The sequence below is a fragment of the Pseudophryne corroboree genome, chromosome 3 (assembly GCF_028390025.1).
Source record: "Pseudophryne corroboree isolate aPseCor3 chromosome 3, aPseCor3.hap2, whole genome shotgun sequence".
Classification (NCBI taxonomy): domain Eukaryota; kingdom Metazoa; phylum Chordata; class Amphibia; order Anura; family Myobatrachidae; genus Pseudophryne; species Pseudophryne corroboree.
The window spans coordinates 475,971,622-475,988,151 of NC_086446.1; the positions used below are offsets into that span (position 1 = coordinate 475,971,622).

The 16,530-nt window shown below is 41.5% G+C and overlaps 1 protein-coding gene across 1 annotated transcript in view; it reads right to left on the reverse strand.

Moving 5' to 3' along the window:
* Positions 1-405: 405 nt before the first annotated feature.
* Positions 406-16,530, reverse strand: part of PITPNC1 (phosphatidylinositol transfer protein cytoplasmic 1) — a 478,249-nt gene continuing 462,124 nt past the window's right edge. Inside the window, exon 9 of the mRNA XM_063960825.1 lies at positions 406-6,231. Within this exon, the coding sequence (XP_063816895.1) occupies positions 5,930-6,231 (302 nt within the window). The 3' untranslated portion in view covers positions 406-5,929. The remainder of the gene's footprint in view (positions 6,232-16,530) is intronic.

A 16,530-nucleotide genomic window follows, 5' to 3' on the forward strand; every position in this document is an offset into this window, starting at 1 on the left:
GTCTATGGAGAGCAGTACATTTTAAAATGTGTATGGGGTGGGAGCAGTTTTTTACTGTACTTTGAGCCAAATTGTCTAGAAACAGCTCTGCATGTTACATCTGCCCCACCTGCAGTGCCATTAGTGTGCTTTTTTTGGTTTGCTAACAAACCTGAATAAGGCCCATAGTTCCCAATAGTAATTGTCTTTCTAATGTGTTATAAAATAAGCACAAAACAAGACAGATTTAGTAGAAAGATAAACCCAACTGGATGTCATGATATAACTATATAACTTTCTGTGCCAGCTGGTAAAACGACTTGTGGCATTATAGTAGCATTGCCTCATACAATTCAGATTTAGCTAGCCTCAATTATATTTCTCTTTTCTGTATATCTGTGGATTTCAGCAATAATCATTTGCAGAGAAAGTGGAAAAATGTTTATTTATGCACGCCACATGTCGTTTTTATTGTAAACAGTAATAAAGTAACATGGGTAAGTCCGGGCAAGAATACAAAGTACATCATTTACATATGCACCTAACTGTACATACAAACATAAAAGAAAGAGCAGTCCAAAATCCTTCAGTTAAATAGGAGTCCAAATAAAATCAATTTAAAGCTGGAGAGAGAGAGCGATCCATAGAAACACTCCTCATTGAAAGATACAAAATTAAATCAGGTTTTGTTATTTCACTGCCAAATTATCATTGTAAGCAATGATATGTGCCATGTTTTCACTACGGACCTCAGCTAATGTTGCTTGCTTTATCAACAGGTTAACAGCTCATATCAAATTGTGTGCATCAGTCTAGTAAACTCCTTTGACCAGCAAAAGAAGTACTTACATCAGCACTTCATCCTGTAAGAAATCCCTCCAGCTGAGGTGCAGTCTTGACCAAATGGCTGTAAAATGCATAAAAACTGCACCTCATTACATGTTAATTTCCAAGATATAGTTCCTCTATAACAATTACATATGGAATTATTAAACATGCATTTGAAAGGCTTATTTAATGACATGGTGTGAACATTAACCTACAGAAACCAATCAGATAGTCACTATTATCATTTTAGTGTAGGGCCTCAACTCTTTTTTATGTTTGCAAAGGTTTACTGTGCCAGCTTAAATTCACCTCTATCTAGTTCAGGGGTACTATAAGTCCAGCATACAGCCACACTCGCGGGTGTGAGCTGCTCGCACCTGATTAGATTCCCCCTAAACATGCAGCCTGTAGCACACACAGCCATTTGTGCCTCTGTGATGTCACTGCCTCATAGTGAATTGATTGGCTGCTTTCTCGTAAATATCCATTTAGGCCACCAATATTCTATACAGCTTACTGTTAACAGGGTGTAAACCCCAAGTGGCACATACACAACAAATTGCTAAATTATGGTTTAGTGGACTTAGATTGGTTGCTACATTTCACAGTACAGTTATTGCTATTAATACCATGTCATTAAATAAATGTTATGCATTTAAAGAAGAACACAGAAATATTCCTGTGGTACATATATTTTATTTACTATTGGTCCTGGCATGTGGGATAGCAGCATTCATTTCCAATTAAATCACCTCAGTGAAAATTCTCTCAGAATGTTTTCCTATTATGTTCTAGATAGTCTGATAACCACTGAGGAAAACATAACTTAATTTCATCTACAATAAAATCCATGCACACATGCTGAGTATATACGAGTATAGTGAGCCTAAAAAATATATCCCACCACAGTTCAGTTGGTGAATAAAATGTATGTCCCTCACATTTAGCAGAAATATTCTCCCTGAGCTCAGTATCAACAAATACATCAAGAATACACCAAATGCAACTGAGTCATGCCTGCTCTTCCTGGATATGTACATGTAAAGGCACCCTGACAGCTCAGGAGCGTAATGCATGGAGTGTATAAATGGTAATTATAAAGGAAAAAGGGCCTTATTGTGTATCAGCTAAAGATTGTCATCCAATCAGATCATAGCAAACCTCTGATTCCATAGACGCAAATAGTCTTTCGGATTTCGGATACGTTGATTGCATCTTGTGTAGGAGTCAAACATAGCAAATGACGAACAGAATTTCACATTTTTACTGCTGCTAATCCTAACCCTGAATTCTTACTGCTTGCAATCCAAACCCCAAACATATAATAATGCTGATCATAACCCTAAATTCTTACAGCTGCTAATCCTAACCCCAACCTATACTACTGCTGACCCCAACCGTAAATCTTTACTGCAGCTAAACCATACCCTAAACCTATACTACTGCTGACCCTAACCGTAAATCCTTACTACAGCTGAACCATACCTTATAACTATACTACTGCTGACCCTAACCGTAAATCCTTACTACAGCTGAACCATACCTTATACCTATACTACTGCTGACCCTAACCGTAAATCCTTACTACAGCTGAACCATACCTTATACCTATACTACTGCTGACCCTAACCGTAAATCCTTACTACAGCTGAACCATACCTTATAACTATACTACTGCTGACCCTAACCGTAAATCCTTACTACAGCTGAACCATACCTTATACCTATACTACTGCTGACCCTAAGCGTAAATCCTTAGTACAGCTAAACCATACCTTATACCTATACTACTGCTGACCCTAAGCATAAATATTCATTGGTACTTGACCAAACCGTAGACACTTGTAACATTTTCTCCAACATACTCAGAATTTGATCTATTTTCTACAGACCTCATTGTTCAAGTAACAAGGACAGTCAATATTAGGCAGCCCTACCACCGCATAATTAATCAAGGTGCATTTATATTAAAGTGACTCAGTGTCACCGAGGACAGACAAGCTTTTATTTCTGCTTTGAAAAAAGATCTGTACTTTTATTTAAAAAACAAAAAACTAGTTATACAGCATGCTCTTGTAGTAAAAACTCTTGTTACAGCCTTATGGATCAATAATTACATTTTCTTTCAGTCTATAAGACACTCATTGAAGTGTACCAAAATATAATCTTTTACATTAAAAAGTTTGCTCCAAATTTTAGATCAACAATTGAAAAAAAAAAAAAAAAATGTTAGTCCAGATAAATCAGCCTAAAAATCCGGTGAGAGCTGCGAAGTCGCTGTATTGAGATTTGGAGCTAAAGGGCTTGATGTAGAGTTGTATGTATCTTACATATCCATACATATGGAGATTCAGTAATATTTTGCACCGGCCGCTCCATACTCCTAGAACAGTGGAGCGGGGGTGCATGTTAGTGTTGGCTGTGTACAGTAAGGTCTTTCTCACAAGTGTATTTCATGCAGACCACATCAAAGATGGATGTATTTTCGTATGTATATTGTATGATCGGCTAATGCTTTGGATTAACTGATTGCATCTAAATCCCTCATACTGAAACTTCCCTCCCACTGATACTATTATTAGCTGGCTGCTGCAGTCTATTGATATTGGCAATCGGTTTACGTCATGAAAGCAGAGTCCCATTTTAATACTTAAAGGGGAGGACAATAAATGTTTGTATTTAATTGAACTTAGTTTGTACTTTTATTTTGTGTTAGTATACTATTTACTATTAACACTGGTGTAAACCAGACGCATATACTATCGCTTTCTCCTGGCATCAATCTGATCCATATACCATACCTCCCAACATTTGGGAGTTGCGACTCAAGACATTGTGCACGGGCCAAAAAAAGGGCTGGGAACATGGTCGGTACTTCCCAAGCTGCTAGGCTGACCCCAGCCACCCCGTCCAGTGTTTACATGCCACGGGTGTTAAAGAAGCAACCTCCCAAGAGAGTGGGTACCGTGATAGTGCCCGAAAATACATATACTACTATTTTCCCCTGGCGTTAAACTCCAGCATAAGCTACGCTTGCAGAGCTAGATGTATCTTGGAATTCATTGCGCTCTGCAACATGCAAATAATCTTTGTTTCAGACGTATTTTGTGCCAATGCTTTCAGAGCAAAATGAGCCCAACTCTACATCAGAGACAGTTTTTACAATAAAACATAACTCAATAATTCCTGTACCACCTTACATTAAGTGATGATGTCATTTCCCAAAAACTGAGCAGGTTTAGTCTATCTGAAACATGTACTAACCTAATTTTTCATCCAAGAAGTTATTCATGGGGAGTATACTGCTGAATCTGACTAATGCAGGTGACTTATCTCTAGCCGATACCTTTACAAAATTACAACATAGGACATCTATGAGTCAACAGCTGAAGCTTAACTAAGTTTTGCGTCTTCGTCTAACGGCCTAATTCACCCAAATGAAAAGAGATAGGTCAAATTACAGAACATAATTAACAACAATACATATTAGTACATCAACACATTTCTACATCGCACGAATAACACATTACTTTAAAAGCAACATTGTTATATTTAATTTACAGAAAATAAAATAATTAACAATAATATTATAAAAACATCTAACATGAAATGAAAAAGAAAAAAAATTATATAGCTTCCGAATGATTTTCTTCCTGGCAAACTAAATCTTCCTTGCCAGTCACCACCTTTTCTAAATCATATTTTGGTACACATTTTCTGTCTTTTAGAAATAGCCAAGGCCACTTATCCAGTCTGAAGTGGATTTTCTAAAATATCTAATTTTGCACGATAGGGACTGTACAGTCCCCATTTCTAATATTTGAAGAAATTGTTTTTTTTTTTAAATGTTGGCTAAAAAAAAGAAATGGTAATTGTATTTGCCTTATGTTATCAATAAACTAGATCATGCTACCCAATTCACTAGAGATTGTTGTAACGTATATATGTAATAAAAATATCACCTTATTATTGAAATGCATACTAAGAGTATCTTACGTTTCCTTTTTTGTGCTGACTCCAGCACATGTTCTTCATGCTACATTGTTGTGGAATATGTGCTTACCCATTACACTACAATACTTCTAACATGCATCCCTAGCAGATACAGTAGCCCCACCCCCACAGAGCAAGCATAGACTTACTGCAGAACCTTCGAGCCACCTGTGTTAAGCTTAAAAGGATTTGTCTCATATTCGGGGCAAAATGCACACATGTAGCAGCCAAAGAGGTTTTAAAAATGTTTCATGTCACGTATTAAGATATGATATAAAATGAAAGAATTGAGAGTGATATAAAGCAACGTGTTAGTAAACAATTTCACTTTTCGTTACAGCATGTTTTAGCTTTAAATGTTGTGCAGACGATGCTATTTGAATTACTTTCTGCTCCAATCATTGATGTGCATAATGTTATTATCTATGCTTTTTTCAGCACATTAAGAAAATATGTCACAGTAATTTCACAACAAAGCAGAATTGTTAAGAATAAAAAGACAATATGTGCCGGTCAACAAACAGGTGCTCAAACTACTTCTATAGATGGAAGATATGTAAGTAACCCATTTTTATTATATTTACATGCAAGCATAGCTTCCCTGCAATTGTTCAAATGACTGACCCATGAAAATGCATTGCTGTGCAAAATTCAGCCCAAACACCGGGTTTCAAATATTCCTGTTTTATAAATACACTAAGTTAAAGCTTTAGGTCATTAATGACTATGTAACGGAAAAGCAGCAGAGACTGTAACATTACCCATTTACTAATATAAAAGCAAAACCTTTTTCACTGTACACCAAGTACAGTAAATGATGCAATATGGATAGATTTAATACAGCTGTCTGTAATACTTTGCGCACTTCATAACCTTTTTGTTGTTGATGCCAATTATCATTCTAACCATCCAAGAAACAGAAGATATTATTTGTATGTTGTAATAAGGGGTTTCCAGACTAGATATGAAGAAGGAGCAGTAGGTTAGGTAGGTCCAGGCCAGAAAGGGTTTACACACATAGCGGTGAAATGCGTTACTGTCCTCTCTGGCTATGATCATGCGTTTGAGCTTTAATGCCTCTTTGCTGCTGGAGGGGAAAAGGGGACTCTTGCACCCAGAAACTGAACAGTTATTCAGGCTTTGGAAGAGATGGCTTATTACAGGAAAACATGCTTTGTGCATTAAGGGTGCGATCTGGCAGAGTTAAGGTTTCCGGAGCAGACTTCTTTCGAGGCCGGTCTTTGGGGACAGACAGGAACTCTGGTGCCTCGGTTGTCAGAGGGGTAGATGGAGCACTGGAGGGTCCACTGCGAGCACAAGAAGGCAGCGTTATGTCAGTAATTGAAATGATAGGTGGGAAAATCCCAATTTTCTTGTTAGTGGCTTCCTGAGTGGTCCTTTCAAACTCTCGCACCTCATCCATTGTCATGTCTGCAGGAAGAAAGAAAACAGAGACAGGTTACACCAACATGTGAGAAAATGAAAACAGCTTAAACAATTTGACCCCAAAAAGAATATTAGAAATACGTTTTTGATTTTATCCATCACAAGATATTTTGTGCCTATATATGATCTACATGCTCCTCCGATCCAAATAATGTGACCATATATAGCCATAAAGCAGAAAGCTGAATGGTTCCAGATCACCAAGTTGATTGAACACAAGTATTCTTAATGAACATTACAAGTGATGACATTAGAACTGCTTATACAGATATTAATTACAGACATTGTATACTTATGAGGTTCTACCTATCTTTGCAGAGTGTGTGTTCTCATGTTTGCATGCATTACCTCCGGCTGCTCCAGTTTCTGGGTCTGATTCTGGGTTTTCAGATGCAGCTGCCATATGAAAATATGCTAATGCCGCAGGAGGAGTCTTGTGTGGATAGACACCTCCTACCGGCTTCTCTGGTTTGCTGCTGTGTCCAAAGATACAGCTTCTGATCATCTGCATGACTTAGGTTACTCAGGACGGCCAGTGTTTTCACTCTGCCGGTGCCAAAAAAGCTGTGTCCAAGCACACAGCCACTCATTTTAGCATGCCCAGAAAATGGGGCCAACAACCCCGTTTTCTGTAACGCTGCCCGTCGCCACCCCTTTCCCGCCCCAAAATTGACATGTTGCAGCTAAGGGTGCACTGCGGTACACACACAACCCTAACTCTCCCTGGCAACTTACATTCGGGATGTTGGCTGTCGGAAATTCTGTCGTCGGGATTCTGACGGGTTTTGGGATTCCAACTACATCCCACCATGTACACATCTCACTGGTGAAAGGGACTATAGAGCCTATTTATCAATTAATATTTGCGGCATATTCCCAGTGAATAGCTATTTTGGAGGATACTCGCAAATATTATGTATTCCCTGAATGTATCACGGAAGGGCAGCAGCAGTTATCTCCGGGATCCGGTCTGAAGATCGACAGTATCTAGGTCGACAATGTTTAGGTCGACCACTATAGGACGACAGTCACTAGGTCGACATGGATGGAAGGTCGACAGGGTTTCTAGGTCGACATGTGCTAGGTCGACAGGTCTAAAGGTCGACATGAGTTTTTCACATTTTTTTTATTTTTTTGAATTTTTTCATACTTAACGATCCACGTGGACTACGATTGGAACGGTAAAGTGTGCCGAGCGAAGCGGTAGCGGAGCGAAGGCACCATGCCCGAAGCATGGCGAGCGAAGCGAGCCATGCGAGGGGACGCGGTGCACTAATTTGGGATCCCGGTCACTCTACGAAGAAAACGACACCAAAAATAAATAAATCCTCATGTCGACCTTTAGACCTGTCGACCTATAAACCCTGTCGACCTTCCATCCATGTCGACCTAGTGACTGTCGACCTATAGTGGTCGACCTAAACATTGTCGACCTAAATACTGTCGATTTGATGAACCACACCCGTTATCTCCATATCTGCTGTGGTCCCCCCATTTCTGACAGCTGCAAAGAGTTTGATGCCTGCAACTAATGTCATAAGAAGATACTTTAGCCTATGGGCTACATTCAAAGAAATAAATGGGAGAGGGTTTAAGTACCAACCAATCAGCAACTGACATTTTAGAGACAGTGGGGCAGATGTATTAACCTGGAGAAGGCATAAGGAAGTGATAAACCAGTGATATGTGCAAGGTGATAAAGGTATCAGCCAATGAGATCCTAACTGTTAATTTACATATTGGAGCTGACTAGCTGGTGTGTTTATCACCTTGCACATATCACTGGTTTATCACTTCCTTATGCCTTCTCCAGGTTAATACATCAGACCCAGTGTTTGAAAACTCACAGAAGCTGATTGGTTGATACTTTATCTCTCGCCAAGGTTTGATACTTCTCCCCCTGAGGTTTATACCTAAGCAGTTCACAACAACTTTCATTATTCCTTTCAACACTGTATAATTACTGTGGCACAAGTTAGTGAGTCTGACAAGTCCCAGCATGCACCCCTCCAGTTCTCCAGCATTGCACATAACTGGCTATGACAGAAACTCAACTCTTATTGCAAACAGTGAGGTAGAAATATGAACAAACCGGTTACTGATCACAGCAAATGTCTTTATTGGTGGGATCAAAGACAAAACATACATCTAAGGAGGGACAGAGTGCAATGGGGAAGGTATGCAAGATCCCCCAATGGATTCAGATAAATGGATTTAAGGTAACTATAAAAATCCAATGTTTTCTCTCATCGATTTGAGGGGACACTAAACTCTGGGGACATTTCAAAGCTGCCCCCATTCGGGGAGGGGTGTACGCTCAAAAGTTGGATGTAAAAATACTACACTTGTGAAACTTAAAAGTATGCACGTGAACCAAGTGGCAACTAGACACAGGTGTTCAGGTTGACTCCTGTGCTGGGCTGTCCAGAAGAAATACTTTCTGGTAGAATGTGACATCCCACTATCAGGATCAGGATTCTCTGCCTAAATGTATGGGAAGTGATCAGATGTATACTGAAGTGATCAATCTAGCAAGGTCAACCTCTCTTGTGAGTATCAAAAAAACTCATCCATCTGAAGCTCAAGAGTTCCCTTTACATATATCTTCAGAATCCTAACCATATCTAATAAGTGATGAGCCCTTGGGGCAGCCCTGTGATAATAATGTCCTGATTAAGTTGAACTGGATACTGCCTTAGGCTGAAACTAGCATCTGCATTTTACCGCAGCTGCAAGAAAAAAAATGCATCTGTGTTCACCTCTGAATCAGGCCCTATGTTCAAATGTCAAGGAATTATTGGTGTGTTATACTGAGGACGCACAAACTTCCATTACAAGTGCCAACATTTTCTGAAAGACAGAGAACAGCGATCTAAACTTATACAAACCCCTCCTGCAAGACCAGAAGCAACCAAGGTAACGGAAAGGCCGTGTCTGCTAACCTCTACTCACCCAGACCCTTATACATTTTTTTAAATTTCCAGCATGATCCAGAACATACTGTTAGAAAGACCCTTAATTTTGGAATCTTCGCTCTCACAGCCATACAGTTAAAGAAAGTTTCACTAATTCCTGGTGACAGAATGGTCTTTCACTTTCACTGCCAGTCCGATGGCGGAGGAGGAGCAGAGAAGAGCTCCTGAAGAGAGAAGACGCCGTGGAAGTCCTGGATGGTCGGCGGCCATGCAAAAGAACTTAAAGGCCGCCGCCTCCCAGTTGAAGACGCCGGAAGCCTGGGGGAGGTGGCGCCCCCCCCAGGTGAAGACGCCGGAAGCCCTGGGAAGACCCTGTGTAATAAAACCTTTTTTTTTTAAAGACCGTGTTGTGTTTTTTTAAATATTTTCTTTACAGGTGGACTACAGGTGCCAGCGGGCCCTTTATGTCCGGGCATGCTGGCACTTGTGGTTCTCCAAGTGTCAGCATGCTTGGGCAGGCTTGCTGGGACCTGTAGGCCACCTGTAAAGAACAATATTAGCATACAATGAACCCTGCATCAGGGGTGCGGGGCATAGCCCAGTGCTGGTTGTTGCTCGGGAGGGGGGACCCCATTTTAATTTTTTTTGGGCCCCACTTTTCGAGGAATTCAGGCCCTGGGCTATGCCCCGCACCCCTGGTTGGGAGAGCCGGTGATCACTGAATTAGATGTCATGCGCAAAACAGTGCGGTGAGTGAGACGGGGGCTGCCCAGCTGCTCAGGGAATGACGAAAATGGGGGTTGTGCAGTGAGGCCCTGTCCCTTCTTCTGGAGCATCACCCCCTTTCTGTCCTCGACCACGCCACCGGCGCTTACATAATTCAAAACTTGGGAGGTATGCATTATCACTATCACGAAGGACACCCTAAACTGACAGCTTATTCTTAGTATTGCAGTGCTATTGCCGACAATAAACATTAGCTATAGGGCAAAGCAATAAAAAGCCCTATCACAGGTAAAAATACACATTTTGGCTGGTAATAGGGTTTATGCCTTTTGATATATCTGCACCACAAACTACTACAGTTTTCAGTTACTATTTGAACTATGTGACTGCAGTAGTGAGAGGGAGCAAAGAGAACATTTCTTACAGTCACAGAAGTAGCACTTCAGTGTAGCTCATATGTATTGAAGAGATAATAGGTAAACACTGAAAAGAACAGTATTGTATTACTGCACAGGATTATTTAACAAGCCACTGTAATTATCATGCGTATTCTGCTACACATGACAACCGCTCAGAAATGAACTGCATCTGTCTAATATGTGAAAGAGTGATGCCAATTTCTGTGTCTGATTCGGCCAACTGAGAATAGGTAGTATATGTTGGAAGATGAGCATAAAGTCTATCAGATGTTTGCACTCTGCAATTGTCTTAACCAATCACTATAACATGTTCATTTTAGACCTACATTTAGCCTCTGTCAGCTGTTTCCTTAGCGGTAATTCAGGAGTTGTGGTGGCGACTGTCTTACCTTTAAAAACCATAAGTTAGTTGGCAGGTGAGCTCTAAACCAGGTAGCACAGTTTCAGTTTGACTTTGATATGATAAAAGTTACCAGGTTCTCAGAAATGTGGGTGATAGAGTAGGACTTGAAGTGAGATGGAGTCCCTTAATGTTCGGCTGCAAGCTTAAGTGCTCTGATCAATCCATGAACCAAAAGGATGGTGGATATTGAACCAATGACCTCAGTGCTGTGAGGCAGTAATGCTAACCATTACACCAACCGTGCTGCCTTTGTATGAATAGTAGGAAGTTTCTGTAGTACTCCATTTCCATCACCACAGAAAAGGGAATTAAATCCCCCTCCCCCCAGCACAGAGATGAACCGCCCGTCCTAATATTTGTATAATAACAGTAAAATGAAACATACACTCTCTTTGACATCACTGCCTATTTCATCTCGTGTTGGAGAATGTTGATTGCAAACTTTAATATTCGTTTTGTACTGCATGTTTTTCTCGAATTGTCGGACATCATCCATTGTCATATCTGCAAAGATTCAAGATTCACAGACTGAACGAGGCTGCGTCATTAGGTAAGGGGAGAGCAAGTGACTTTGTGTAGGATAGAAGAGCGGAAGGGGATGGGTAAGAAGTACAGGGCAGCTAGCTTTATTGAGAGTATTCCTCATAAAGTTAGTCTGAATCAGGCACTAGAAGGGTTAGGCAATAATACAGAAGCAGCGGGCAGGCAGTCAGCTACTTGGGATATAATTGGTGCGTGAAAGGACAGGTAAAGGTAAAGATATCAGCCAAAGATCTCTTAGAACAGATTTAAGAGATCTCATTGGAAAGAGGGAGAGCTCTAGAAAAGCTAAAAATTTCACTTACCTGCGTAAAAAAACAAATACAAACACACAAAAGAAAAAATACAGATAAAGTTCACCAGTCAACCATCACAAAATCCCACATCCAACACTACCATCGTCCACAATCATCTATTGCCTACATATGACACTGGGTTTTACAGAGAATATTGTTTTGTACTTTCAAGTGCAATACAAATAAAGAACGCTACTGCATATTATCATTATAGGCAACATCTGCTTATTACATAATGATTATATAGTGCTTTGTGCACTATATAAATAGCAAAAAAATCAGAGTTATCCTCCCAGCGTTACTATAGAACACAAGCAAACTTATATCTCAACTCAGAAGACAGGTCTGTGTCTTCGCTGCGTTCTCTCCCAGGATGACTTACACTATACCTCACATCTTTTTGAAATTGTGGCTATGCCTAGGCTATAATAAAAAATTGGTAACGGAGATTGTAGCATTTACCAAATAAAACTCAGGGGTCTATGGGGTCATTCCGAGTTGTTCGCTCGCTAGCTGTTTTTAGCAGCCATGCAAACGCTATGCCGCCTCCCACTGGGAGTGTATTTTAGCTTGGCAGAAGTGCGAACGAAAGGATCGCACAGCGGCTACAAAATAATTTTGTGCAGTTTCAGAGTAGCTTCAGACCTACTCAGCGCTTGCTATCACTTCAGACTGTTCATTTCCTGTTTTGACGTCTCGAACACGCCCTGTGTTCGCCCAGCCACGCCTGCGTTTTTCCTGGCACGACTGCATTTTTCCAAACACTCCCTGAAAACGGTCAGTTGACACCCAGAAACGCCCACTTCCTGTCAATCACTCTGCGGCCAGCAGTTCGACTGAAAAGCTTCGCTAGACCTTGTGTGAAACTACATCGGCCATTGTGAAAGTACGTCGCGCGTGCGCATTGCGCCGCATACGCATGCGCAGAAGTGCCTTTTTTTGCATCATCGCTGCGCAGCGTACATTTTCAGCTAGCAATCAACTCGGAATGACCACCTATGTACTAAGACTTGTAGAGAGATAAGTGGGCGGAGATAAAGTACCAGCCAATCAGCTACTAAAGCTGGATATACGCTATAAGATTATCTGTTCAATCTCCTTTGTTGGGAGCGAAAATCTGGTAATGTATGGGAGCAAATGACAATTGACCATTTGCTCCCAAACCCCATTTGCTCCCAAACACTGGAAAACTGTCATTTTTCAAACCCAGCCTGTAACATGGCAATTAGGAGCTTGTTGGCTACAACTTTATCTCCATCCACTTTATTTCTCACTTAGGCCCTCATTCCGAGTTGTTTGCTCGCTAGCAGCTTTTAGCAGCATTGCAAACGTTAGGCTGCCGCCCTCTGGGAGTGTATCTTAGCTTAGCAGAATAGCAAACGAAAGATTAGCAGAACTGCTACTGAATAATTCCTTGCAGTTTCTGAGTAGCTCCAGACCTACTCCTAGACTGCGATCACCTCAGTCCGTTTAGTTCCTGGTTTGACGTCACAAACACGCCCTGCGTTCGGCCAGCCACTCCCCCATTTCTCCAGCCACTCCTGCGTTTTTACCTGGCACGCCTGCGTTTTTTAGCACACTCCCTGAAAACCGCAAGTTTCCGCCCAGAAACACCCACTTCCTGTCAATCACACTACGATCACTCGAGCGATGAAAAAACGTCGCTCGAGCTTGTGTAAATCTACAAAGTTTTGTGTGAAAGTACTTAGCGCATGCGCGCTGCGTACCATGCACATGCGCATTTTTGGTGTTTTTTCACTTGATCGCTGCACTGCGAAAATAGGCAGCGAGCGAACAACTCGGAATGACCACCTAAAGCTTAGTACATAAATCTGATGCTGAAAATAAATAGATACTTGAGGATGATGTTTGAAAACGGTTTTATAATTCAGCAGCATGCAATGAAAGTATTGATAAAGGCTCATAATTGCAGAAGACATACTAGCAAACTACACGCGAGGAGCCCCTGCAAGCTAAAGTGTTAACTAACACTCACAGCTACGGTAACAGTTATACAATTTGTATCTTTAGTGAGACACTGACCAAATAATTTAATATATATATATATATATATATATACATACAGTGGGGATTGAAAGTTTGGGCACCCCAGACAAAAATGTATTTTAATGTGCAAAAAGAAGCCAAGGAAAGATGGAAAAATCTCCAAAGGGCATCAAATTACAGATTAGACATTCTTATAACATGTCAAAAAAGTTTGATTTTATTTCCATCATTTACACTTTCAAAAGAACAGAAAACAAAAAATGGCGTGTGCAAAAGTATGGGCACCCTGCAGAGTTAATACCTTGCACTGCCCCCTTTGGCAAGTATCACAGCTTATAAACGCTTTTTGTAGCCAGCCAAGAGTCTTTCAATTCTTGTTTGAGGTATCTTCACCCATTCTTCCTTACAAAAGTCTTCCAGTTCTTTGAGATTCCTGTGCTGTCTGTAACGCACTGCTCTTTTAAGGTCTATCCATAGATTTTCAAATATGTTGAGGTCAGGAGATTGTGAAGGCCATGGCAAAACCTTCAGTTTACACCTCTTGATGTAATCCACCGTGGATTTTGAGGTGTGTTTAGGATCATTATCCATTTGTAGAAGCCAGCCTCTCTTTAACTTCAGCTTTTTTGTCACGTCTAGCAAAGTTTGGGGATCCGGCAGTTAAGACTTGCCCAAGGAGGTAGCAGGCTGGGGAAGAACAAAACGAGGGGGTTGGATATAGTTCCTTTGCATGGGATACGGAGCAATGAAGGATGTAGGCGGAGTTTGAGAGTCAATGGAAAGTATTTATTATGTACAGAGCAGAGGTAGAAAACTGAGGTTGATGAACGGTGACTTGAGAACGTGGTCGTAGACAAAGAACTGTGGAACTGTGGGTGAGAGTAAAACGAGGCTGAAGACAAGAACCGTGGACTGCGACTTATGAGATGAAACTGCGGTAGAGGAGCTGAGAACTGTGGACGGTAGTTTGGGTTGTGACTGGAGACTGAGAACTGTAGACTGTGGCTTGAAAGATGAAGTTGGAGATAACGAGCTGAGGACTGTGAATGGTGGTTCGAGGACTTGGCTGGAAGCAAGAATCTGCGGACTGTGGCTTGGAGGACGAGGCAAGAGACCCGGGGTCGTCCGTGCCCAAAGGGTCTTACTGAACCGGGTTTTCCAAGAGCGTCTCCACGGGCAGCAGCAGGCTAGAAACGGGAAAACTGCAGCAGCAACTGAGAACTGGCAAAGCAGGGTTAGAAGTACCAGAATACAGCAGGAATCCTGGGAGCACAGGCTAAAGCATCTACAACAGGGTTGTAACTTGAAGCACTGGCATCCCTGTCCTAAACCAGCCCCCTTTTATAGGAAGAAGTCTCCCTGGATTGGCTGGAAAACTAGGAACAGGAATTATGTCAGAAACTTGGTCTCTAACATGGCGTCGCCCAGTAATGCAGACCTTTTCTGACAACATGCTGCTCACTGCCCCATGTCTCCTAGGCAACGGCTTAGCGAGAGCGAGCTGCTGCAGCGGCGTCCCGCCGCCACGAGCGGACCCCCTCAACGCCATTACCGCTGCCTGTACCCTTGAACCCAGCGCCGCAGCCCTCCACCGCCGCTGCCCGTGAAGCCCGTCCCGCGGCCCCAGCGTTCCGCTAAGACCCCGGACGCTGACATTTTTCATAGATGGCATCAAGTTAGCGTCCAAAATTTGCTGGAATCTTATTGAATCCATTTTTCCTTCTACTCGTGAAATGTTCCCTGTGCCACTGGCTGCAATACAACCCCAAAGCATGATTGATCCATCCCCATGCTTAACAGTTGGACAGGGGTTCTTTTCATTAAATTCTGTGCCCTTCCTTCTCCAAGCGTACCTTTGCTCATTCTGGCCAAAAAGTTCTATTTTAACCTCATCGGTCCACAGAACTTTATTCCAAAATGCATCAGGCTTGTCTATATGTTCATTTGCAAACTTCAAACGCTGATTTTTGTGGTGAGGACGTAGAAGAGGTTTTCTTCTGATGACTCTTCCATGAAGACCATATTTGTACAAGTATCGCTTTATAGTGGAATAGTGTACCACAACTCCAGTGTCTGCCAGATCTTCCTGGAGGGATCGTGCAGTCAAACGTGGATTTGACTTGCTTTTCTCACAATCCTGCGAGCTGTTCTGTCTGATATTTTTCTTGGTCTTCCAGATCTTGCTTTAATTTCCACTGTTACTGATGACTACCATTTCTTAATTACATTCCGAACAGAGGATATGGGCATCTGATAACGCTTTGCTATCTTCTTATAGCCTTCTCCTGCTTTGTGAGCATCAACTATTCTCAGTTTCAGTGTTCTACACAACTGCTTAGAGGAACCCATGGTGCTGATTGTTGGAGCAAGGTCAGATGAGTCTGGGCTTTTAAAACCTTTGAGATTGACATCACCTGGTCTTTCCAGATGATGATTGAGAACAATCCATGACACTGCCAGGTCTCAGCTGTCCAAAGGGGGCAGTACAAGGAATTAACTCTGCAGGGTGCCCAAACTTTTGCATACGCAATTTTTTTGTTTTCTGTTCTTTTGATAGTGTAAATGATGGAAATAAAATCAAACTTTTTTTGACATGTTATAAGAATGTCTAATCTGTAATTTGATGCCTTTTGGAGATTTTTCCATCTTTCCTTGGCTTCTTTTTGCACATTAAAATGAATTTTTGCTTGGGGTGCCCAAACTTTCGATCCCCACTGTATATATATACATACACATTGGGGGTAATTCCAAGTTGATCGCAGCAGGAATTTTTTTAGCAGTTGGGTAAAACCATGTGCACTGCAGGGGGGCAGATATAACATGTGCAGAGAGAGATAGATTTGGGTGGGTTATTTTATTTCTGTGCAGGGTAAATACTGGCTGCTTTATTGTTACACTGCAAATTAGATTGCAGATTGAACACACCACACCCAAATTACCCCCATTGTTCGACTCCCCCATAGGTATTTTAGATAATG